This window comes from Micromys minutus (genome assembly GCF_963924665.1).
Source record: "Micromys minutus genome assembly, chromosome: X".
NCBI lineage: Eukaryota > Metazoa > Chordata > Mammalia > Rodentia > Muridae > Micromys > Micromys minutus.
In genome coordinates this window covers 105,547,999-105,573,905 of record NC_137970.1, presented here as the reverse complement: position 1 = coordinate 105,573,905, position 25,907 = coordinate 105,547,999, and the positions used below count along the sequence as shown (strand labels likewise).

Sequence of the window (25,907 nt, the reverse complement as noted above, 5' to 3'; positions counted from 1 at the left end):
AGCACTGCTGGCTGTGCTGGCTAGCAAGTCTCCGAATGGCTCAGGAGAAAATGGATCTGGATTTTGAGGCTGACACATCTGAGGGGGCCACCCTGAGACGGTCCAACAGTGCTCCCCTGATCCATGTGCTCAGGTGAGCTGGATTGGGGAGGAAGGAGTGTGGGGTTTAGAGGTTTGTCCCTGGGCAAGAAGTCTTCTTCCCGAAAGTGCCAGTTCGAGTTCCATCTAGACTCCAAACTGAAGGGTTGAGGTCTTATTTTCTTCATAGTGACGTGGTTCCCTAGATGGAGGGAAAGTTCGACCTCACACTCTGGCCATGTCTGAGAAGGGGCCTTCCCTGTACCTGGGGGCCGTGTTATGCAGTTCTAAAAGAGAATGTGTGTACAAACCTTCTGGCTCTGCTGACAGGTTGCTTGCCCTGGCTTATTTCCATCATGGCAAGTCAAGCTGAATCCCCTGAATTAGGCTTGTAACTTGACGCCTGTCTCTAAGAGGTGCTGTTTCTAAGCTGAGTTTAGGAACCCTGGCATTAACAGAGGTTTGCTTTAAGAAATCACAGTTTATCTAATAACTTGGGATTACATGGTGTGGTCATATCCTATTAAGTGATTTGGATTTATTACAGTGTTTATAGTTTTTGAAGCGGCCTGAAATGTGTTGCAATGGGGGGGGGGGGGGCGGGTTGTAGCTTAAGTCAGTAAAACACAGGTTTGAGAAAATAATGGGAAAAAAAATCACTCCTTTGATTTCAGTGACAGGATGTTGTCTTTTTGTGTGAACAAGACACCAAGGAGTTTAAAGTAAAAGCTTTTGATAGTGAAGGCTAGTTGCCTCACCTAAATTAAACTATTGCATTTTCAATTTTGTACGTAGACAATTCATCTGAGGTCAACTTTGAGACCCCACAGAGAGGACATTAATTCAGGACAGAACTGAGGATGGGAGTAATATTAGCCCCAAACCTTTCTTCAAGCACAGTGGAAGACTTGATAATGCTTTGCCTCCAACTGAACTGATCCTAACGTCTGTATTGACAGGGAGGCAAGTCCGTTTTATTCCCCTAGATTTAAATACGATTTTGAAACTAAAGGAATGAATGATGAAGTGACAGTTGCATTTCTGATGTCCTCGGCATCATCCAGGGATTTTTAGGTACTTAAGGGGAAACTGTTCTTTGTCTCGTTGCTACCCCACCTTCTCTCCCCTTGTCTTTTAAAAGTCTGGTAAGGAAGCAATTGCTAAGGCCTTGGGCTGTCCCACTGACCTGCATTTAGACAATTGAGGAAAAACCCACTGTTTTGTGAACTGCAATTTAAGTAATTACTTAAAAGATAGCATGACTTGACAGACAAGGGGAGGAGAGACCAGGCCTGGACTCAATTGTTACCAAGTATCTGTGCTAATGAGTGAGTTAGTTAACCTTTTCATGTCTTTTTCCTTTTTAAAATGAGAATAGCTGAAATTGTTATTGTCAATGGTCTCTTAGAGCCTAACACAGTTCAGTTTTGAAAATCCTTGAATTTTTATCCTGAGAACAGACTGCTAGACAATTAGTGATATTATACAAAGATAAATAAAACACCTCTCCTGAGTAACTTAATATGCATTTACACTTGTTTTCTATTTCTTTCCTTTTATCCCCTCTCTACTTTTGTTGTTATGTTGGGATCTCTTTTCTTTAATAGAAGGTGAGCTCAGTATGTAGCTGTTTGGTAGTGCTTCTGCGCTTAGCATGTGTAAAGCCATGGCTTTATTCACAGGAACGTACAGACATTTGTACCATACTGGTGTGGTGGTATAGCTCGACGTAGAGCTTTAGATAGGGATATACAAGGCTCTTGATTCAATTGCTAGCCCTGAAAACAAAAATACAAAGAATGTTTACCCAACTGTGGTGGGGTATACTTGAACCCAGGAATTCAAAACAAGCCCAGACGACATAGCAAAATCAAATCTTTGAAAAGCAAGGGGCATCTCATGAAGCTTACCATCTCCCAGTTTCTTTGAGTTCTAAGTAGGAAATGGTTGCATCACATTTATAGAATAAGGAGAAATTTGTGCTATGCTTTCATGGAGGTAAGGCTCTCAGGGTAGGTGTGGAGGGAGAGGAAGCATTTTGACAGATGACAGTAGGAAGGAGAGCATGTGAGATCAGAGGGAAAACAGGAATAGAAAAAAAAATGCAAGCCTCTTCAGTTACATCTATTCACTTGAACATCAGGAGTCAGAGGTAGAACAGTATTTCTGGTGCTTAGGGCAGACATGTTGGTAAGAACTCCCTAGCTCTTCTCAGTTGGTAGTACATGCAGAGCAATAAAATCCTCATGGTTCTCTGGGGTAAAGCAATGAGCTGTTCACATCTGACAGGAACTGGTTTGGGGGTGTAGTTCTGACCTGAAGCAGCTGGAACAAACCAGTCTAGAGCTCCGCCCTATACTTCTCTGAGCTGTCCCCCAACCACTGAGTAGATAAGTATCTAGCAAAAGCTGAATCTGCAGCACACCGGCCTGGCTCTGCCAAGTGGAAGGCTAAGGAGTTCCTTGTCCGTAGGAAATGAGGAACCATTGAAGATTCCATTGTTAACTACAGACTTGAGGGTGTTGAGTTCAGTTGAAAGATAGCTTCCTTTAGGAGACGCTAATCCTTTTATTTTTTTTTTTTTTCCTTTGCAGTGACCTTTCACAGGTTTTTGAGCCATATCCACTTAGAACTGGAAGGAACAGTACGACAATTATGAGCCATCATAGCTTGGTAAGTATCAAAGTAAGTATGTGGAGTGATTTACATGGGGGGGGCGATACTTTCAAATATAGCTCTTTCTAGGGAATTATGTGCTGGGCACAATTGTTTTTTGAAAAAAAAAGATTTAATTTACACATCTTGCTTACTAGTTCTGCCAGGGCCATTCAGCTTTTGGTACAGAGAGGCGGGCAGGGAGAGGGTTTAAAATTGCTTTCATTGCTCTAGGGCTTTGTATTTGTAAAAAAAATTATTCATTGTTATTTATTTCTACTTGTGTCACAGTCGTGAAGTAACCTCCAATATAGCTGAGCATGGTGGTCTTTATTTATCCTATGATGTAAATTAAAAAAAATCGAATAGTGGCTGAGTGTTTCTGACATACATCTGTCAGATAACACTGGTTGCCTAAAATAAAGACCCCTGTAAAATATGTGTTTATATTCCCAGAAGAGTGGATGAGTGTGTCTCTTCTCTGTAGCCAGAGCTGTTGGGAATCACTGGATTAGATAGCTGCACTGGGGAAAATTATGAAGAGGTTTTTATATAGTAGCACTTCACATGCAGAGCTCACTCACCCGGCAGCGTTGGACATCTGAGATGTAAGCACACAGACCTCTAAATGGCTGAACTAGATTTCCATAGTCTGTGCACAAAGGTTCATCCATTTATTTATAGGACAGCCTCTCTGACCTCTGAATCATCTAAAATTTATACACAATTATAATAAGCTTCCAACTCAGTGGTGTGTTAGAGGCAGCAAATCAGAAGGGGTTCATTTGGGTTAAAGGTCTGCTAATACTGGCTAGCAAGAAAGGAGAGGGAGAAGGAGAACGCAGACAGGTTTTCCCCCTCCTCACAATAAGTTTGCGGTTTGGCACAAGGGCTGAGAGCCTGTTGATAGTCTCAAGGGTGTCACTAGTATAAAAGCATATGGTCATGTTCCTAAGGATCCCTGGTCATTAACCTTTTCTTAATTTCTACTAACATCTACACTTTGATGGTATTTTCCATGTTACTAAGTACTTTCACTCATTTAGTGCATGTAACAGTCTCCATGAAGCAGAGAAGAGACAAGGCAAAAGGTATTTTTTTCCCAATTAGAAGCTGCAGCAACTGACTCAAATGACATAAGTGACTTGCTTAGGCTCACACAGTAGTACATGGCAGAGCTGGCACTAGAATAAAGATCTTCCAGTGCCATTCTGATTGCTGTAACCTGTTTGAGAAAGGGAACACTATTACACATTTGGAGAAGATTTCCACTGAGCTGGCTAAAAATACTAAAAGGGGATGTTAGCTATCCAGAGGTTTGATTTGCTTCACCTACTTCCCTGACGATACCTGAAAATATAAGTACTTATTTTTGTTGGATATATGAAAAATGTTCTTACGTGTTATACAGCTGTGCTCCTGATAAGAGCAGCATAGCAAAGACGGGAAAACGAATCTGCCTCTCTCCACTTCACTTAGCTCTTTTCTAAGAGGTGAAGATTCTTATCCGCTCTGGGTAGGCTCATCTGTCATCATTCCCTATCCTTTGCTCGGGTGCCTCATTTTCTAAAGGGCCCTGGTAATTCACTAGTCCTTATGCTACCCATCAACCTCCTCCTCCTCCTCCTCTCTAGTTTCTCTGCTTCTTTGAAACCGAGTTTAATCCTTATATCTCCTTTGTACACGTTCCCGCACCATCATGATATTAATGACACTCCATACTAATATTACAGCGCACTGTATAAATCTTAATGTGCTCATCCGTGTCCCATAGTAACAAGCAAAGAGTAAAATGCTGGAAATGAAATGGAAGAGCTGAGATGCTAAAAAGACAAGCAGAGGTAGGACCTCTAGAATTTGCCAACCAATTAGATATATGTGAACCATCTAAAATTTATACCCAATTATAGTAAGCTTCCTCTCAGTGCTGTGTTAGAGGCAGCAAATCAGAAGGGATACATTTGGGTTAAAGGTCTGCCAATACTTGCTAGCCGTTGATTTGGAGTCCAAATCACATTCCTTCAAAATAATCATAGTTCTGTCACAAAATGGAAGATATAATTCAAACTGATAGATTTTACAGGAGTGTAGCAGTTATAATGTAAATAATTACTGTTTTCCATAAGAAATACAAATGAATGTATAATAGTATAAAACTAAATAAGACAATTATTCTGCTTAAGCAGCCTTACACTGTTACAACTTTTTTTTTTTTTTAAATAACAATTCTAGGAGAAGGAGGACTCCAGCTGACTGCGGTTCTGTTCCTCTGTAACCAGGCAGTGGTGTTGCTTTGAGTACACAGAGAGAAGCTGAAAAGATGGATAGTTTGAAAGGGAGATTAACTCTTTCCAGGGGCTGAGGTCCCATTAACTCCACGCTGTTTCCCAAGCTATATTCCAGATCTGTTGCTGTTTAGTCTCCGCCAGCTTCCTGCGTTACCACTGTTCACTTCCAGCCAAAGATACTTCTCATGTTACATATAAAACAGACGCCCATCTTTTTAGTTTTTAGAATTAATTTTTAATGTGTGAGAGCCTGCATGAATATATGTGCACCATGTGCACTCGTGGGTGCCAAAAGAAGGTGTTGGATCCTCTGGGATTGGAGTTACAGGCAGTCATGAGCTGTCATGTGGGTTCTGGGAATTGAACCTAGGTCCTCTGCCAAAGCAGTAGTTGGTCACTGCTGAGCTGCCTCTCCAGCCCTAACACATGTCTTTTAGAATGCCAGTTTTCTTCTCCATGAAACACCTTTGTGTTCACATGTAGAGCTTCTCCCTGGTGGTTAATACAGTTTCTGGTTTTTGTTTGTTTTGTTCTGATGCTCCTGTCACTTTGCATAGCTGTTGTCTCCTGTCCTAAGCATTCTGTCTCCTCCTTGTCAAATCTTAGGCTCTTCTCTTCACACATATTGTGTGGGACAGTGTCCTTCTTTCAGTCAGTTGGTCTCTCCTATCTAGTCTTGACTGTATCTAGCTCCTTGTCTTCTACCCCAACTCCCTTAAGGGCTGTCCTTGAAAATGTCACTAATGCCCACTTAAGTGTCAGTGTCGGGGGGGGGGGGGGCTCATTCTTATCCCACTTGAGTTCTTTGCTTTCTTTAACACCGTTAGCCAGTGTCTCCCTAAAGCTCTTAGAAAAAAGAATCAGCTCTTAAATTATTCTTGTTTCTGGTTCTAAATATAGTTCTCTTCCTATCTCTGTTTCTCAGCCACTTTGTAGACCTATCTAATATTGAGAAGTTGTATATTTTATCAATGTTGCGTTGAAATTCTGACTTCCTTCACATTTGCGTCTGCAGATGATTTCACTACCTTTTGGCATTCTTTAGTTCTCAAACTGACACACATATATGTGCTTTCCCACCTCAGCCTGTCATCGGCCTATCCGAGCAACCCTGTCTTATGCCCTTACATGGTAGTTTATGATTTTTCAATGAACTCATTAAAAGTTCAGCGGTAAGCATGTGTTTCTTTTATAATGCAAACAACAACAACAAAACCCACCACTGCCACCAACAACAAAATGTTACAAAATATTTTACTTGTAAAATTTTTCTTGTTTCAAAACACAGGAGAGAAAGATACAAAATGGGTGGGGAATGGGAATATATCTTTTAAGGTAAAATCATGATTCAGTGGATAATTTTATTTGAATTAGCTGTTGCCTAAAAAGCCCATTCTTACACCACTTGCTACATTATAATTGTTTTTTAAGTTGCAATAGCACAAAGCTTTTTAAGCAGAATAATTGTCTTGTTTGATTTTATACTCTTACAAGTCCATTTATATTTCTTAGGAGAAAATACTAATTATTTACATTACAACTATTACAATCTTCTAAGATCCACTGGCTTGAATTATATCTCACATTCTGTGACAGGATAGTAATTATTTTGAAGGAACATAATTTGGCCTCCAAATCATTTTAGTTTTGTGATGTTAAAAAATGAGGACTTGAGCCCATTGATAGAGAGCCCTTGCCTGGCATATACGAAGCCCTAGGTTCATCCCCAGCCCTCCACCCACCAAATATTCAAGAGTTGGCGACTAGAGAATCAGAAATACAAGAACATCTCCAGCTAAACAGTGTGTTCAAAGCCAGCCTGGGCTATATGGAACCCTGTCCAGAAGAGAAGAAATGATGATGTAAGCGAAAGCAGCAATTATTTTGAAGGTTAACCTTGCCTTCTTCCATTGATCCTTATAGATAGGATCAATGGAAGATGCATTATAGATAGGCAAACACTCTTTCCCTACCACTGGTCTCCCCTTAACTATTATGACTCATGGTGATAGCATTAGACATCAAACCTTTGAGATCATTTACAGCATGGAAGCAAAATGTCCTTCTTGCCATTTTAAAGTATTTTGGAGAACATTAATCATATAGAAACTATTATGTTGGGTCTGTTAGCCTATCTTTACTCATTAGTGCATCAGTAATAAAAATTGATAGCATTGGCACTGTTTTCTTTCCCATTTCACATGGCTTCTTATTTTACATTAGTGGAATAATGAATACTTCCAAAGCACAGTCTTGTTTCCCTTAGATTTACACAGCTTTCCATTCATTTGGGAAAAGTGCTAAAGTCAGTGCCTGTCTAGCGACAGATGGTGCCTTGAGGTTGGACACCTGGTGTACTTTCTAAAGACTGCTTGCATTGCCTCTAGTGTATTCATGTTTAGGGGTTTGAAGAGCTAAGTTTCTAAGAATATGAAGAATTATGTAGGAAGAGGTTGTACACTATAGTGACTGATGCTTTGTGTTACAAAAGTAGTAAATGTTTACATTTCCTTCCTAGTTGCTGCCACTGTTACCTAATCCTATTCTTAGTATCAGACTGCATCAAATCTGAAGGCTCATTTTAGCTTACTAGCTTGGTCTTAAATTTAAGACTAAAATCTTACAAATTATCCAAGGTGCAGCTCCGGTTAGCTCTAAATACTCTAAATACTGAGTGTATTCTAACGTACTGGCAAAGCATGGTCAACGATCTAAGGATGGTAGTTCTGACCACTTGGAATTATTGCACTTCTATTGGAATAGTAAACACATGGATGAATGTTATGATTTAGCACATATGCTTATCCTTATAGGAAGAAGGCCTGGATATGATGAACAGAGAAACTGCAAATGAAAGGTTAGTGGTTAGCAAGGCAGGACCCAGCCTCTAATGTGCCTTGTTTGTAAGCCCTGATTTTTTTATTTTTATTTTTTACTTTTTAGGGAAGCGCAAGCAGGAATGCAGATAAGCCAGTCATGGGACGAAAGCTTGAGCCTGGTAAAGTGTTCTGATGTGGGCCTGTGTTGTCATTTTCCAGAATACTTTGTGTTGCTTACCTGACTTGGTTGATTCTTTCATAGACGGATGTTCCTCCTGCTTCCAGAGTGATTCTTAGTTTTGATCTCTGCTTAATCAGCACAGTGTTTGAATGTGTCCATTTGTACTCTTCAGAAGATAGGTATGTTACTATAGTCGTACCTAAGATCTGTGATATGCTGAGTGAGGATAATACTTTATGTTTACAGAGTGATAGTGATTTTGACAAGCCAGAGAAATTATATTCCCCAAAGAGAATTGACTTCACTCCAGTTTCTCCAGCGCCTTCCCCAACCAGAGGATTTGGAAAGGTAGGATTGTTGACAAGATATTAACTGTCCTTTTCCCAGCAAGCTGTTTATTCTAATACATATATACAATTCAGCTCACTTCAAGTCTCCACAGACTTGAAGAAGCAATGAAAACCTGTGTCAGTAAATTGGAAAAATGTCATATGTATGAGGCACTTGCATAGCTATGCTGCTATATTTCAAGAGAAATTTCGAAAAACAACAGAACAAAAGCAAAGCCCCTTTGGAGAACAGAAGTGCCGGGCTTGTTGTAACAGTGCATGTACTTTCTCTAGCAGTGCTTGTCGCCATCCTTGCAAATGTTTGTGAACAACAGTGAGATGCCACCAAGTCCTGTTTCGAATCCAAGACGTTTTTCAAGGTATGCCAATTTGAATGTTAAGTGTGGAGCCTAGGAAGATGGCTCGGTGGGTAAAAGTGCTTGTTCTGCAAGCACACGGGTCTGAAATTAGATCGCAGAGCCCATAGGAAAAGCTCATTGTAGCCACTCATACCTGTAGCCCCAGCATGTGGTGGGGCTGAGACAGGAGGATAGCCCAGACTTGCTGGAAGCTTAGCCTAACTACAGATTTAGTGAGAGACCTTATCTCCTAGGAATAAGGTGATGAGTGAGGAATGATTTTTCTCTGGCCTCCAATAGTTTTACCAAACAAGCACATGAACTTGAACATGCACATGCTCTCTCAAATTAATTTTATTATGGAATTTTTCACATAGACATCAAAACTGTTAGAACTTTATTATGAACAAACATATGTTCACCACTTATATTGAGGCATTAACATTTTACAAGCTTGAGCCTTAATGCTGATTGATGGATTGATTGTGATACCGAGGCTTGAAGCAAGAGCCCCAGTGCTTAATATTGATCTATAGTCAGAAAACACACACACACACACACACACACAGACACACTCACATACACACTCATCCACACACTAACATACTAACACCCATTTTAAAGATAAAAGATTATAAGCCAAAATGCAAATAACTTTTCTAATAAGACACTTTTTTGAGCAATTGTGTGTATTGTGTCTTACAGAATATTTTTAAAATGGCTTTAAAATGCCAAGTCTTTTCATATCGCCATATGCCAACTCGAACCACCCCACAATACAAGCACTTTGTATTTCTGTCTATATGACTATTCATGTTACTTAGTTGGGTTATAATGCTGTTCATCTTTCATCTTGGAAGCACTTCATATCATCCTGTTTGTTCATTTGTCAAAGCAGGAGGAGTCAGAGCCCAGTCAAGTGCATTAGGCCCAGTGTTCTTGGTCCTCTTAAGAGAAAAGGTATGTGGCAACTATGGTTGGTATATTTTATATATATATTATATACTTTAAAGCTGCTACAAGAGTAGATCCTAAATGTACTTATCATCCACCAGGAAAAAGGCAAAGTAGGTGTGGTAGTATAGATATTTGTATATACACCAGACCCTGACACTGCACACCTTACTAAGTGTATGCATCCACCTTAGTAATATTGGGGAAAAGGATCCATCACACTTCTGTCATTGACTTTAGCCAAGCATGTATTAGAAACTAGAATTCTGGTCTGAAATGAATTCACAGAATTACTTTTTTTCTACAGAAATGTTAGATAATTTTTATTTTTTAAATGAAACAACAATGTTTATTCATGCCATTTCCCAATATTTATTTTCTGGCCAAAGCCGAGTACAACACTAAAATCTTGTAAATATTCCTCAGGAAAAAATGTTTGCCATGTATTGGATTTCTTTCTTTCTTTCTTTTTTACATTTTTTTCAACTTTATTAGATATTTTCAACATTCTCTATGGATTCTAAGGTGTATAAATTAACCATTTTATATTGTCTATATTTTTATAATTCACATATGAATCATATTCTTATATTCATATTATGAATATATTTAAAAATAATTGCTTTTCAGTGATCCGACTCTAAGAGATGCACAATTTGACTTGTGTGCAGAAATCTACCCTTTTATAGCAAATAGATCTGTAGACATAGAATTTGCTCAGGTGGGAATCACTTCTCCATCAGCAAAGTATGTGTCAGCAAAGTAAAGTTTTCAAATATTAACATCTATAAAGTTTTTTATGTATATTGGTGCTGTCTCAGAAGCTTGTTTTAAACCACAAAGCAGTAAAGGTTTCTCATTCAGCAGTAGTTTTCGATGGTTATGTAAGGCCCTTGATAGCATCTGTTTCTTTAAACACAGCTGAGATATTTGATACTAGTTTAGTCATTATTCCTGGCGATTCGGCTGTATGATTAGAAGTGCCAGGCACCATTTTCTTTTGCTTGTTGTTATTAGTGGTTTGCGTTGGTTTGGTTTTCATACTTACTTTCAATGTCACTCAGGCTGACAATAAACACACTGTCAGCCAAGACAGGCCTCAAACTCTTGGTCATTTTGCTTCTACTTCCAAATTGTGATTCTAGGTGGATGCTAACCACACCCATCTAGTTTTCTTTTTCTTTTTTGGATTAGCATAGAAGGTAATGGTTTTCTTTACATGTTTTACACATACTTAGTTATGTCGATTCTCCCCTATCATCTGACTTCACCCCTTTTTTCCCCTGTGCCCTCTCTCAGTGTTTTTTGTTATTTGTGTCTTTGACCTTCCTTTTTTGCTCTTCACTGAAGACCTCATTTTTCTTCTTAGTTTCCTTCTTTTCTAGTTTTATATTCTATACCCAAACGCACACTCACACATAAATGCACATATATAGAAATTCAATCTGGGATCTCCAGGTCTCTCAGGCCCACATAGTTACTTGTACATGATTTTTAAAAGATTTTTTAGTTTTATGTATATGAGTGTTTTACCTGCATATATGTGCATCACATGCATGAAGTGCCTGTGGAGAACAGAGAGGGCATTGGATTCTCTGGGATTGGAGTTTGAGCACATGGTTGTGAGGCACCACTGGGTACTAAGAACCAAACCCTGGTCCTTTGCTAGAGCTGCAAATGCTATTAAGCACAGAGCATCTCTCCAGCCCCATCTACCTAATTTTTAAAGGTGTCCCAAACGTACATTGGAGAAAATATAACAACCTCTTTAGCAAGTGGTACTGGGGAAACTGGACATCTACATGCAGAAGAATGAAACTAAATACTTGTCTTTCATCCTGCACAAAAAAAAAAAAAAAAAAGGAATTCAAAATTGATCAATGACCTTAATATAAAACCTGAAATACTGGAATTGCTAGAGGAAAGCACTTAAAGCTACAGGTATAAGCAGATGCCATTTTAAAGAAGTGTTTTAACAATTGCCTTAAGATAAAAAAGCAATTCAGGATCTGAACAGATGGTTCAGTGGTTAAGGGAGCATACTGCTTTTGTAAAGGGCCTGGGTTCTGTTTCCAGCACCCACGTTAGGTGGCTTACAGCCACTGTAACTTCAGCTCCAGGGGAATCTGACACTACTGGCCTCCAAAGGCTCTTCCACTCATGCATGTGCTAACACAAATGCACACGCACACGCATAGTTAAAAATAATAAAAATAAATCTTTAGGGGCTGGAGAGATGGCTCAGAGGTTAAGAGCACTGACTGCTCTTCCAGAGGTCCTGAGTTCAATTCCCAGCAACCACATGGTGGCTCACAGATCAGTTCTGTAATGGGATCTGATGTCCCTTTCTGGTGTGTCTGAAGACAGCAACAATATATTCAGATATGTAAAATAAATAAATCTTAAAAAAATAAATCTTTAATTTAAAAAAATGCAGTTCAACTTAGTGTGGAGTTTTATGCCTGGAATCCTGCACTTGGAAGGCTAAGAGAATAGGATTATCAGGGCTTGGGCTATCCTGGGCATTGTAAGTTCCAGGCCAACCTGAACAGAGTGAAACTGTGTCAAGAAATAAAAAAGGCAGGGAGGGCAGGCTAAAAAGATGGCTCAGTGGCTGGGATGACTACTGTTCTTGCAAGACCTGGATTCAGTTCTAGTTCCACAGGATCTGACCCCTTCCCTTGTACCTTGTACCTTTGGCAGGCACCAGGCACACTTAGTATACATGCATGTAAGGAGATAAAACACTCACATACATAAAAATAAACAAATCTGCTTAATAAACCCTCAAAAATAAGCAGTTCAAATCACCTTCAGGACCAATAAAGTAATATTAGGAAAATGGCTTTGGTGAAGTCTTTCTAGTCCTAGTATACACAAATTCAGAAGTATTATATTTAAGATAACTTAGAATTAAGGCACCATACAGTTGTATGGCACCACACAACCGTGTAATCATAGCACTTAAGTAGTGGAGACAGAAGGAGATTCTTCCTCTTCTTCATAGTGATTTCAAGGTCAACTCAGTGTCATGAAGCTCAGTCTCAAAAAACTCAAATAGGGCTGAGAGGACAGCATAATTGGTTAAGTACTTGCCAAACATATACCAAACCTGATGTTTGCTGTCTACTGTGGCATAAGCAGCTTGTTGATGCATGCCTGTTATCATAGCACTTGGTGGGTAGAGGCAGGGGCATCGGGAGGTCACGGTCACTGTCTGATAACTGGGAAGTTCAAAACCAGACTAGGATGGATACATGAAACCTTGTTTATGAAAGAAAGGGGGTTAGGGAGACACAAAGGCCCAGATATGGGATATGGGGAGGATATACCGAGCATGTTGTTGCACATATTTGGAAGTTGGAGGCAGGAGGTTCACTCTGTAGTGGAGTAAACTGCCCATATTCCAGTAGATAGCTTCAAACTCATACACATATGAAAAACACTAACTGGACTTAGTAGGTTATAAAACAAATAAGGGAGATATGAAATTGGAATGGGGACATGGGGAAAAGACCCAGGGAGAGTAGGAGAGGGGAATTCAAGGTGAATATGATCATATTAATTTTGTACATATATGAAATTCTCAAAAATATTAAAGATGATGTGCTTTAGAAAGTACATCCTGATAGTGACAATAATTGTATTTAGCGAATAAAAGTTTCTTTATTTAATCTTGCAAGAAATTATTTATAACCTGAGGAATGTTCTTAGGAGTATTAGGTGAAAGTACACTTTAAGCTAAAGCTATTATTGTTGTTATTATTAAAGTAAAATCTGTCCAGAAAGTTAATGAAATTAGTGTTTGTTTAGTAGCTATCCCAATATTTACCAGTAGGTGGAGGGGTTCTTTGCTAAGTTTAAAACCCTGTAGTTTCAAAGCTGCATATTAAAGCACTGAACAAAGCAAGTGAAGAAACATCGCTTTTATGGACTTTATTAAATTTCACAGTAGCTCCAGAAGAAAAATAATTTAATTTAATTCATAATAGGGGAAAATGAAGGCTACCTGTGTTCTTGTTGAATCTTTTTCTGTTATAACTAGTTCATATAGTTTTAAGTTCAGTTCCATGTTTCTGCTTGATATAGACAAGCTTGATAATTTTTGCTTGCTTCCTTGCTTCTTTTGAGATAGGGTTTTACTCTGTAGTGCAGGCTGCAGTGACTTTCTGGGTAGCTCAGTTGCTCTCAAACTTGGTGGTTATATTCCTACCTCTACCTTACAAATACTGGATTTCAGGCATATTGACATATTCACATATCTTAAATTATCATTTCTGTTCTATTTTTAAGCTCATATAAACACCATCAAAATTTTAAAATATGCACATCTGAAATAAAATCAGAGCTTGGGGCAGGGAGAAGGGGCAAACAACCCTCAGTAGTTAGCAGCCAAATGTTAAGCACTATTCCTACTGATGCTGTTTTATGATTACGAATTCTGTGAAAATCTATAGGGTTGAGTAAACCAACATAGTTGCAAATGTGTGAACTAAATTACTGTCGTTGCTTTCTCAAAGCTATATTTTCAACTCTATTTCTATTTTTAGTATATCATCCAACTCAACCTTCTATTTTCCACCTTATCAGAAAATAAATTTTGTTGCTGTCTCAAGAAATGTTAAGATATTAAAAGATGTAAAATAAGTGTTCTTTGCTAGTCATAAAATATTCACTATAAGTTTTAACTGTTTGGGAATGCCTGCTTCATTTCTACCATTGGTTAGTTTTTATTTAAGTCATCTGATAAAATCATTGTTCTCTTTTATTAAAATGTGTGTATAAAACATGCTGTACATAATGCATGAAAATTAAAGTTATTAATATTTGTCCAAAGTATATTGATGCATATTTCTTTTATGTTAATGTACATGGGAAAATCACTGTTATAGGGTTGGGGTTGTTATAGGTTTTGAGAGATGAGCTGACTTGGAAGTAGCTATGTAGCTCAGGCTTGAACTCTTGATCTTCCTGCCTTTGTCTCTGGATCTCTAGTCTCCTGGCACACACGGGAGCTTTTACAGAATATCTATAAAAGTAGTCTCATTTAACTAAGCAAATATCACTGTCATTTAGCACCAGTCCTGTGTTTGTAAAATTGTCTTATGGTAGCTATATTTCTTTTGTTGTAGGGGAAATGGAGACAGAAAGCCAGCCTAAGAGACTCTTCCAAGGAACCACCAACATGCTATCTGCAAATGCTGCACAGTTGTCTGATTTCAGTTCATGGTAAAAATGAAATTAAAAAAAAAACTATTAGGGTATGACTCACATTTAAAAAGAACCACATTGAAAGAATATTGAGATAATATAAAATATAATCCATGCTCACATAGTGGGAGTGTCCACGGACGTGTAAGTGATTTTGAGTGACCAGGTCCTCTGAAATTACTTCCAAGTACTACTTTGGAAGTATCTGTACCCTTTTTGCACCTTTAGTTTTGTTTCTAGCCTCTGTTAGGTCAGCCTTTCTCAATGATGGGGTGGTGTGGTATATAGTATCATCAACCAACTGGTCTGAGAAAGAACCCCTCTGGGTTACTGTGGAGAAAATGTATTGATTATCACTGCTTTGCTTGAGTTTCATGTCCCATAATGCTGACTTATAAGAGATGGTTACATCTTAACTATGTGTATCAGTTGAACTTTGGATCACTCTGACAAAGCCCTTGGCATAAACAAGGAAGGAAAGATTTATTTCTGCTCGTGGTTTTAGAGGTTTCAGTCTGATGTTCTCAGACTTTCTTGATTCTGGGCCTCTGGTGACACAGGTCATCATGGCTGCTGCCCTCATAAAAGCCAAGAAGCAGAAAAAAAGGAAGAGACTGGGAACCAGGTATAACTTTTATGTTTATGCCCCCAGTAGCTCCCCTGCTCCAAATAGGTCCCTCCCCTAAAGTTTCTGCCACCCAAAATAGTGCCATTACCCAGGTAACCAAGCATTCAACACATGAGCTGGTGCAGGACATGTCATATTCAAAATATTATGCCTGAGGTTTGATAAGTAATGTGATCTATCGTGGTAAAAATCTTTTTAGAAAATTTATAGTAGTCAATCACAATGCCCGTTAAGATTGCAGTTTCTCTTTGCATTTTGAAACACAGTCTTACTGTATAACCCAGGCTCACCTCATGTTCACTGTGTAATCAAGGCTGGTCTAGAACTTGTTCCCCTCCTGCTTTAGCCTCCTGAGTACTGGGACCATGGGCATGTACCATCAAACCCAGCGTAAATGTAAGGTTTCTTAGTAATAGTTGCTAATTCTTACAGTTCAGGTCACATGACTGATAGTTGTTGTCATTGTAGTTTAGGTCTGTAATGTATAGGTTTTCGGTGTCTTGTGAGAGGATTGACTTCTTTTCCTATTCTGAAGTTGAGAAATTGAATACCAACAGATATCTGGGAGGAAGGCATAGTAGCAGTTCCTAGGTAATATTTTGTAATCTTTCAGGATATTCTAGTTAACTTGATGAGTACCATACTCCATATACAATTGTGTAACACCTTTTAGGACTTTCTGTTCCCTGGGTTTTAAGGATGAGAATCCTTTTTTTTTTTTTTTAAACTCATAGGGGTATTCACTTTAAAAATAGAAAGGTACTCTCCAAATGGAAAAGGTATAAAAGCTACTCACTCATGTAAGGGTTGATAATTCCTTCTTCCCAAATTACATGTGCATTGTTTTATTTAAGATAACTTGCACTTCTGGGTGAGCAAGTCCTAGCTTATTATCTTTCAAGAGACTTGCTGACTGGTGCAGTTGGAATTCCTTCTAGATCATTCCTATTTGTATCTTCCACTGTCTCTATGTATCCTTGGTAGCTCAGTGTGCTAATTTTGGTGCAGAGTGTCTTCCCAGATATGTAGAGACTGCAAAGAGCAATTCCTGGAGCTGGTCAAGAGGGCTAGTGGAGGAAACTGTATACCTACTGCAAACTGCATGTGGCTTTTATGGTAAAGTGTGAGTATAGGCACATTACTATAAATAGATTTGCATATCCAGTTGTTTATCAAGTGGTCCAGTGAGGGAAAAGTTCACAGCATTTTGCCAAGCAGAAAACAAAAATAATGAGACACTGGGTGTGTAACTCAGTGGTAGAATGCATGTTTAGCTTATATGAGGCTGGAGGTTCTATCTCCAGCATGGCAGAAATTCGTGCTGAGATTTCTATATATTCATATTTGATGTCTTTTTTTACATTGCCACAAAACTGCAAAAGAAGTTCATGCAAATTAGAAATCAAGGCTAGAGAGATGTTTGTGGTAGCACAGGCCTGTAATCCTAGCATAGTGCAGCCTGAGGCAGGCTGCCATGTTGGAGGCCAGCCTAAGCTACTTAGTGAAAAGGGATAGCCTCAGCTATATAGTAAGACTGTCTCAAACAAAAGAAAAACAGTAAGGCATAGCCCAATAATGGAACACTTTTCTAGCATGCTTTTAGCCCTGAGTTTGATCTATAGCAATACCAAAATTCAAACCAAAGTGGAACAAGAAAGAAAAAGAAAAGACACCGTATTTATTTGTGGTTCTCACTCCTTGTGTGGGCATTCATGTTTTAAGCAGCACAGCCTTAGCAAACCATGAGTAAACAGTAGTTGTGTAAGTCCTGGAGACATGGACATTAATGTTAAATAAAACTTAAAGTGAATGGGTGGCTTCAGCTACATGGTGAGTTCAAGACCAGCTATGGTTACATAATTACCTTGTTTAAAAAACAAAACAAAAGCAAAACCGAAAAAAAAGTACACCCAAAAGATATTTGCCTAATTCATGATCACTTATAGGCTATGGAAGCCTGGCTTAAGTACTGACTAGTAAAGAAACTTATTTTTCACAATTCACTAAAAGTAAATTGTCCAGTGCTAGCACATGTCTATAGCCCTGGGTAGTCAGGAAGCTAAATTGAAAGGATCATAGAGCCTCAGAGTTTTCAGCCTGGGTTACATAGGTAGACTCACTTACCCCAAACAAAACAAAACCAACAACTAGGAAGATGGCTCAGTGGGTCAGAACACTTACCATGCAAGCATGAAACCCAATGGCCTCGTCTGTGTGCACACACATGCATGCACCACACACACAAATGCATCTGTAGCACCTACTTAAAAGCCAGGCATGGTCACATACACCTATAACTCCCATGCTTGGGGAAAGGGAAGAAACAGATGCATCACTGGTGCTTACTGATTAACCAGCATAGCCAGGAAACTGGAAACTCCAGGGATAAGACAGTGATAAAGCAGCCCACCCAACATCCTCTGGCCTCTGGTCTCTTCATGAGCAATGATGGACATGAATATTCATGTGCACACACATGAATGCACTACACATACAAATACATACACAAGCCTTGCAAAAGCAGTTAATTAACTTTCAAGGAATGTTTTTAGTTGAATTTGTGGAGTCTCAAAGGACCTTAAAGCTTAAAATTGTGATAAGATCTGTGGGGCACCTTATATACTAAGGATGCTGACATTTATGTCTACAATAAAGAAATTTCGTGTGAGTTACTCTTAATATTGAATCTGGATTCTGCGTCTTCAGAAACATCTGTCTCTTAATGCAGTTCAATTGGTTAAAATCAGATATCCATATTCTTAGAAACGGGTCCAGAGATAGGAACCACCTGTGCCCTTATTTCTGCTGTTAAATATGGCAGAATATTTGTTAATTAAATTAAGGACTCTTTCTTTTGCTATCTTTTAGAGAGTATCTCAGAGATCTGATAACTAACAAATATAATCTCATCTTTTTAAACTTTTCTTTACTCCCTGTTCCATACCACAAAGAGAAGGAAAAGATACATTTTATAGTCTTTAAAATTTATGTGCTACTTAGTAATCTTTAAAATCTGATATCTTTGAAGTATAAATTAGATTAGAACTTTGAATGTCAACCCATTTAGGCTTTGTGTCCATTTGGACATACTTTTTATTTCCTCCCCCCCCCTTAAAAATGCAGAATCCTGAAATCACTGTCAACAGAATACAGGGAACATTGCCAACTACAAAGCTGGAACTATGCCATTTTACATTTTGTATTTGTGAACATCAAGAGCTTGAGCATAATTCAGAAATATGCCTCGCATGGTACTTTGTGTTTTTTTTTTTTTTTTTTTCATATTAAGGATACCGCTTTTGTTCCTCATTGAACTGAGAATGAGACTGTATGTGTCTGTAGCACTGCAGAAAGAACTAAGGTATTTGCAGGCTCCCTAGCCCCATGGTAAAGATGAAGTGGTACCCTGTTTTGCCGGTATGAGGAAAAACAATCTTGAGTTTTCCTGCTCAGTGCATCAGTGCTCAATATGGTGGTTAATTTTAACATTTTGAGTTAGGTTTATACTTTGAGTTCTCTTATTACATAGCCCACACTGGTCTGAAATTTAGTGTGTAGCCCACTATAGTCTTGACCTTCAGATTCCCCTGCCCCAGCCTCATGAGGTCTGTGCCTAAAAGCATGTGCTATCATTATTATTTTGTAATATTTTTGGAGTAGAATTCTTACTCTTTATCCAAAGCTAGCCTTAAACTCACTGTGTAGCCAAGGCTGGTGACCTTGAAGTCCTGGAGCTCCTACTTCTGCCTTTGATATGCTGGGATTACAGATATCTGTCACCATGCTTAGATGATTTTCCTTCTTTCTTTCTCTCTTTCTCTATTTCTTTATGTGGGGCATGCAGATGTAGAGATCAGGAGTTGGTTCTGTCCTTTGAACTCAGGTCATCAGGCTTGGCAGCAAGTGCCCCTACCCACTGAGCCACATCACCACACCAGTCCTAGCTGAGGTGAATTAGTTCAATTTTAATTCAGAGGGTCCTATGTCTAGTCTAAATTATCCTTTCTTTCCTATGATTGACTAGCTGTGGGCCCCTAGTGAAAGTAAGGCTCATTACCATTAGCACTCTCACCAGAGGTTATGGAAGAAACTAAAAACCTCAAATTGGACCAGACCCTGTTGCTTTTAAAAGCTCTGGTATAAGATGTGATGGCAATCCATAGAATTTATCTTCACACAGTAATTCCTGTGGATTACACAGTTGCACAAGTCCTGCTCTACGTGGACCTAATTAATGATTGGGGGAAGGGGGGTGGCATGGCCTGCAGCCTCAGCTTCCATGACCATGTGTTAACTAGAACAGAAACACGGTCTTAGTTCAGTGGCAATATCTGCTCTGAGCTTTACTGTGTTTTGAACCTAAATTGCCGTGGAGACAAAGTGTAGCTATGCCATTTTTCCCACAGTGAGAAAAAATAGAGACTTTTCTGTCCAGTGCTGGAGAAGACATTTTGAAATGTTCAAGGTTTTTTTTTTTTTTCCTAGTTGGTAAGGTCTCTGTCAGCTTTTTTTTTTCTAGTAAGTAAACAATAATGCTAAGAAAAACATTTCACTGTACAGTCTTATATTTGTTTTGGAATGAATACAAGAGTCACCTAAGTTACCAGGTCTTGGTACATATAAAGTCTTCTAATCCTGGGCTCTCTGTCACCCTGCTGCTTGCAATAAGGAATTCTCTATCTCCAGATTATCTGCATGGTGGCCAAAATTTAATCTAAGTCTTTTTCTTCCTGCCAAATGGCATAGAGCATGCCCTTGTGCTGCTCAGCCAATATGTGCTTTAGGAAAGTCGATTCATTTTAATATTAGTCTAGGCAAAAAGCTGCAGGGGAAAATTCAGGTATGTTCCAAAGGCAAATAGAAAGGTCCTTGTGATTTTCCAGTGTCTTGGATTATCTGTGCAACTTTTTTTCAGTTATTGAATAATTCATATTTTTGGACCATTTGGCCATGTAGTTTAGCAAATATCAGAGCCAACTTAGTTTTCCAGACTTCTTCCTTAAAAGTGTTATTAATGATGTATTTGACAGCCCTGGGAATAGTGTAGGAGCAATGTGGAGTAGACTATTTCCATTTTTTAATTTTAGTCTTCCAAAACCTATTTGTAATCTGTCTCCACCTAAAAACAACCCACAGGCAATAGAAAGAGATGGTGGAAGAGGCCCTGTGGTATAGCTCCAGTGGTAACATGTGTGCCCAGCATGTATGAGGACCTAGGCCCAACCTTAGCACTGCAGGTAGAATCATGAAAGAAAGAGGTTACATTTCACAAAGCGTGAGTAGAAAGGCAGGAGAAGCAAAGTTGCCTTTCAGGATAGTGTAGGTCACAGACTTACAAATGTACTATAAGCTTCTTTACAATGGACATAAATCAACTTGGAAAGTTACAATATTAATAAATAATATTAAAGGCATAACATTTCGATTCCATCAATTAGAACAAAGTGGGGTTTTGCCAAGGAGCTAGTGGCAGACTAGACTGGTATTTCCTTGAGTCACAATTCCTTCTCTGATTCTATGTTTTTCTTCCATTTTAAAAAATGAAAATGTGTCTATGTAAACTTAAACTGCCAGACTACTCCGTTAGTCCGACTCACACTATGTTCTTTTGACTCTATCCTGCCTCTGTACTTGGCTGCTTTTAATTCCAGAACTATCTTTGCTTCTTCCTAACCCTTCCCAAGTTAATGACTACTCATCTTTCACATCAGAACACAAATCTCACCTCTGAGAATCCTTTCACTGTTACTCCAGGTTAGATCATGTTAGCCATGTGAGACTCTCATACCACCTGTATCTTTTTCTGTTTATTACTCATGTTAGAAAGTATAATGATTTTCATATGAGCTTGAATAATTAAATCTCTGTCTCCTCTACCCTGTAAGTTCAGTGAGGCTACAGTCTGTCCTTCACACCATTATCCTTCAAGTATCTACCTACCGTCTACACTTGGTAGGCACTTAGTAAATATTAGAATAATGGAATGAGTAAATCTAAGGCAAATACAGAACATAGATCTACAATCTCTTGGAATCAAAGCAAGAAAGGCAGCTTGATGTCAGGCAGAGGTTTTTGGTTCCATGAAAAGTATGAAGAAGTCAAGTTTTCAAGGCAGGCCAAGGTTGATTTCTGGGAACCGTGAGCATCTGGGCTGGGTGGGAAGCATATTCTCAGGAAGGCTTATGGAGGCCTTTGGTGTCCATATCAGTTTCAGAGGGAAGATGAGAACAGGCCAGTTGTCTGAATTAAAGAGACATGATAAGGACTGTTTAAAGAGAAGAGAACATTTCAGAAGCTTAGCTGGAGAAGAACTGAGAAGTGGAAGCAAAGGAGGCTTTTATGGATAGCAGGGGCATCTTTGGGTCTTAAAGGAAACAGAAAAACAGATTCATAAAATGAGAAGAACAGCAAAGGCATGTAGTTACAGGGGAAATCATTCAAAATATTTGCTTTGAAGCCTCTTGGGAGTGGGCAAGCAAAATGATCAGTTTGGTGGGGGGGGGGGGGGGTGAGAGACTTTCTTCAAAAATAGAATGTGCCCGAAGTCACACTCAGCAAGTTTGAGAACAGGTAGCTTAGTAACTATTAATAACAGCAGTTATTCTTGCTCTAAGGCTCTTAAAAGTTAAGAAGATAAATATGAAGATAGAAATATTTTAGACAGAGGTCAGGAAGCCTCCCTCATAATAAACCTGACATGTCCAGAGGAACACTTATCATATGTTGATCAGGTGCATCCAGAGGGATAATCAAATAATAATACAAGTCTCACTTTGGGTTTCTGTGGCTTTATGAATTTCACAGCTCTCTCAACATAGTGCATTCAGTGCTGTGGCCTTTATGCTTCTTATTATTTACCAACGCTGTACTGAGGCGTGTGTCCTTGAAATCATGTCATTGCATGTTATGTTGACCCTGATACATGCATTCGCTTATAATTCTTTTTGCTTTGTCCTCAGTTCAGATATTTTGGATGGCAGTAGTATCAGCAGTGGCTTGTCCTCAGATTCACTGGCTACAGGCAGCGCTCCCGCAGAGTCTACAGTAGCATGCTCCAATTCATGCTCTCCGTACATCTTGATGGATGATCTCTCACCCAAGTGACTTAACCATTTCTGATTGAGTGTTTTAACTGTTTCCCACATAAAACATTCAGTGAGGAATGCGGAGAACTTTGATCCACAATGGGGATTAAAGTTTGACAGATCGCAACCATTCCGATGATGCTCCTATTTCTGGGCATCTCTCCTCAAAAGTTCAATTTTGCAAGCAGTCACCTTACTAACATCTGTTTGGGCTGACCTTATTTTGCATTTGATGACTAAAACTCAAATACACATTTTTGATTGCTTGGAAGGCTTTTTCCCCTAGTGCCTAAAAGAGCACCTACTTTCAAACATTTAAGGGGAGCATTAACACATATTTTCTATAATTATTCTTTTCCCTGGCAGTGGCAAAACAAAGTTGATCAGAAATTCTCTTGCTTGAGAGATTTACAAAAATTCTCTGTTGACTACATATTTTCCCATCTCTTTTTTTTTTCATGGTAATATTCAAATTGCTTTGATTCTATCAAATTTTCATTTTTTTCTGCATCAGCTTTAAAGTACATTGTTTTGTTTCCCTTGCCTGTTTGAGCTGCTTCCTTGCCATTTCTCACCAAGCGGAAGAAACCCATAGTCGCTTCCATCACCACCCTTATTGCTTCTTTGCTATTGGAATGTAAGCTGTGAAGACTGATTTTAGAGTGGAGATGTAACTAGACTTACAGGATGCCTGCATTAGTCACCTCAGGTTCTTAGGACTTTGCTACCACAGTTGCTGTTTCTCTCCCCAAACCTGGTGCCTTAAGGAATGTGTAAAATATTGTTGATATTTCTAGGTGGTGTTATCAAGGAGAAGAAATCCCTGCCTTGACCAGATGTGTGGAGCATCTACAAATGAACGAATAGTTCTTTACACAAACCACTGTACAAAAGCAAGCGTCCATGAAGCTGTCAGTGTCTTGGGTTGAATTATGAGGCCTTAGGTGCCTTGGGGTACATTGCCGTCCTATAGGGAATGTGTGTCGTAGGGTCTTGTGGAAATGGAAGCTTTCTGTATGTGAGTACTATTCTGTTTGATTTTTTTCCCCTGATTTCTTGTTGTCCTTGAGTTTGTTCTGTCATGTGGTGACCTGGTGCTTTTGGATTTTGTGTTGTGCTAGAGTCAGAACCCTCTTCTTGTCCTTGTTGCCCTATAGAGGTCAGTTTAATATCTGTAAGGAAGCTGTGAGGAGCTGGCGTGGTCAGTGCTACTGTGCCCTCCTTCCACAAGTTTTTTGAGCTCTAAGCAGTGTATATGCAGTGTGACGTGACATATACTCTGTTGTTTTTACAAAAGAAAACCCCTGACTAAAATATTTAAGAAATCCAAGTGTGATCTATTGTGGCGTTATGTATTACACTAGAAATGGTGTAATAGTGTAATAGTACAATGTTTGTGTTGTTAGATTTCTTTTAATGTTCAACCTGGTAGACGGACTATTTGTTTAATATTCACATTTACCCACTAGAATCGTGATATTAAGTGAATGTAGGAAACAAACATAAAATGATTAAACCTAAGTCTTTGGAAATCTAAAATCCTTGGAGGTGATTTGAAGGTATTTACAGACTGGAAATTAGTGTGGTTAAAGCAAAACCTCTCTTCTAATTATCACAGAACATCACTTAGCTTGCTGCAGTTCCATTATAGAATCAGGTCTGTTCTTAAGTTTACTTTGTAATCACTGTCATAAAAGCTATTACTGGCTTGAGTTCCCATGTTACTTTAGCCTGTGAAAAGCTCATAATCCTCCAAACCTAACAGAAATGTGCTGTTATAAGAATCGCCCACTTGTGTGCTATTTTAAAGAAACATTTCTTTGATAGCGCTTGGTATATCCACTCTGTTAATGAACCATATTCAAAGGCTTTTGCCTTCATAATGATAAGAGATGAGTTTTTTTTTTTTCAGGAGATTCGTCTGCCTTCACTCTTCTTCTGTCTCATTTGCCTTAAAGGGATACCTTGCAGTTCAAATTTAGAGTCCAAATGTAGGACTCTTAAGAAATAATCTTTGATTAAAAAAAGAAATAATCTTTGAAATGTGATATCTAAACTTGTATTCAAAATTGGATGGTAAAGTAAAACCGGAACAGAAGATTGAAATTGTCCCAATGGTATGATGAGATCAAAGAGGCAGGAGGATTCACTTTACTGTTTCAGACCAACTCTTTTACTAATGATTCTAATTGAATGCTTTAAATCTGTTCTTTGCCAGTTCCGTAAACGTATACAATTCATTCTGATTACTCTTGCTCCTCACCCTTCCACATCTCTCTCCTACCCATCAGTCACCACTTTTTCCTACAGATTCCTTTGCCACATTCTTGTATTTTTCTTTGTAAACTAACCTTTGTTATCGTTGTCTTCTATATTGTTTAAATGGACTAGAAAGCTAAGTTTGTGCAGGGATTGTTTTGAAATAAATAAAAATGGTAATATGCTAATCCACAGAGCAGCTTTGTTGACAGTACCCCTTTATTTTTATATAAAATCAAATATTTGGAATGTAGTTATTGTTATAAAGTAAAATTCTTTCTTCCTATTCTCATATTATATCATATATTTTAAGCTTCTATTTGAAAACTACTACAAAAAAATGAAACCGTAATAAAATCCTATAGATACTGGTTTTGCTTGACTGACTTATAAATCACTGTTTTGTGATAACTGCTTTTGGAATAATAGAAAGTTTTGTGAAATGTTGACCTAGTGTATATCCTGAGATTGTGAATTTAATAAAGTATATATACGTGTATAAAAAGACAGAATCGTAAATGTCTGCCTCTCTTATTCCTGTTGATAATGTTATTTTCTGTCACCATATCCCAGGAGCTTATTCTCCGTTTTGAGGAGTAGGTGAAGTTTTGAGTAAAAGATTATCCTGCACACAGAAACTAATAGGTAGCTCTATTCTAGTTCAAGCTGTCTATCCCAGCAGGGTAGAAATCTCTCCGCATCATCTGTCAATTCTGCAAGAGTATTTTGCCTCATTCAACAATTTAGATGGCGTTGGCCATGGTGACATATTTCTTCTTTGCTTTCAGTTTATCTTTAAAGAAAACCTTTATAAACCTCTATAAACAGGCACAAATAAAGACTTTAGTGCATGTTTCACATTATAAACACTTGGTTTTATTTTCAGTACTTTTTAAAGAAATAGACAACTTATGTTTAAAAGAGTACATTGGGAAATAATTTCTTAAGTCAAGAAGAACTGCAAGAACACCCAGAGATTTTCCATATACTGTTCACCTCAGTTCCCAGTTTTTACTATTGAGCCACATTTGTTTTATCACTCTTGCTAAATATATACCCCC

The 25,907-nt window shown here is 38.5% G+C and overlaps 1 protein-coding gene across 9 annotated transcripts; it reads left to right on the top strand.

Annotated features, from left to right (window-relative positions):
- Positions 1-23,468, top strand: PABIR2 (PABIR family member 2; the record flags this gene model as incomplete). 9 transcript variants are annotated; one of them, XM_080909856.1, is made up of 9 exons in its annotated part: positions 1-133; positions 2,673-2,751; positions 7,835-7,878; positions 7,965-8,019; positions 8,268-8,369; positions 8,669-8,730; positions 9,608-9,669; positions 14,796-14,892; positions 23,385-23,468. In XM_080909856.1, the coding sequence occupies exons 1-9, from the start codon at positions 36-38 to the stop codon at positions 23,452-23,454; spliced, it is 669 nt and encodes a 222-aa protein (XP_080765982.1). In that variant the 5' UTR covers positions 1-35. The 9 variants fall into 9 exon arrangements, with proteins under 9 accessions (XP_080765982.1, XP_080765984.1, XP_080765980.1 ...); XM_080909858.1 differs by having other exon boundaries at positions 9,605-9,669; XM_080909854.1 differs by having other exon boundaries at positions 8,645-8,730.
- Between the last annotated feature and the right edge of the window lie 2,439 nt (positions 23,469-25,907).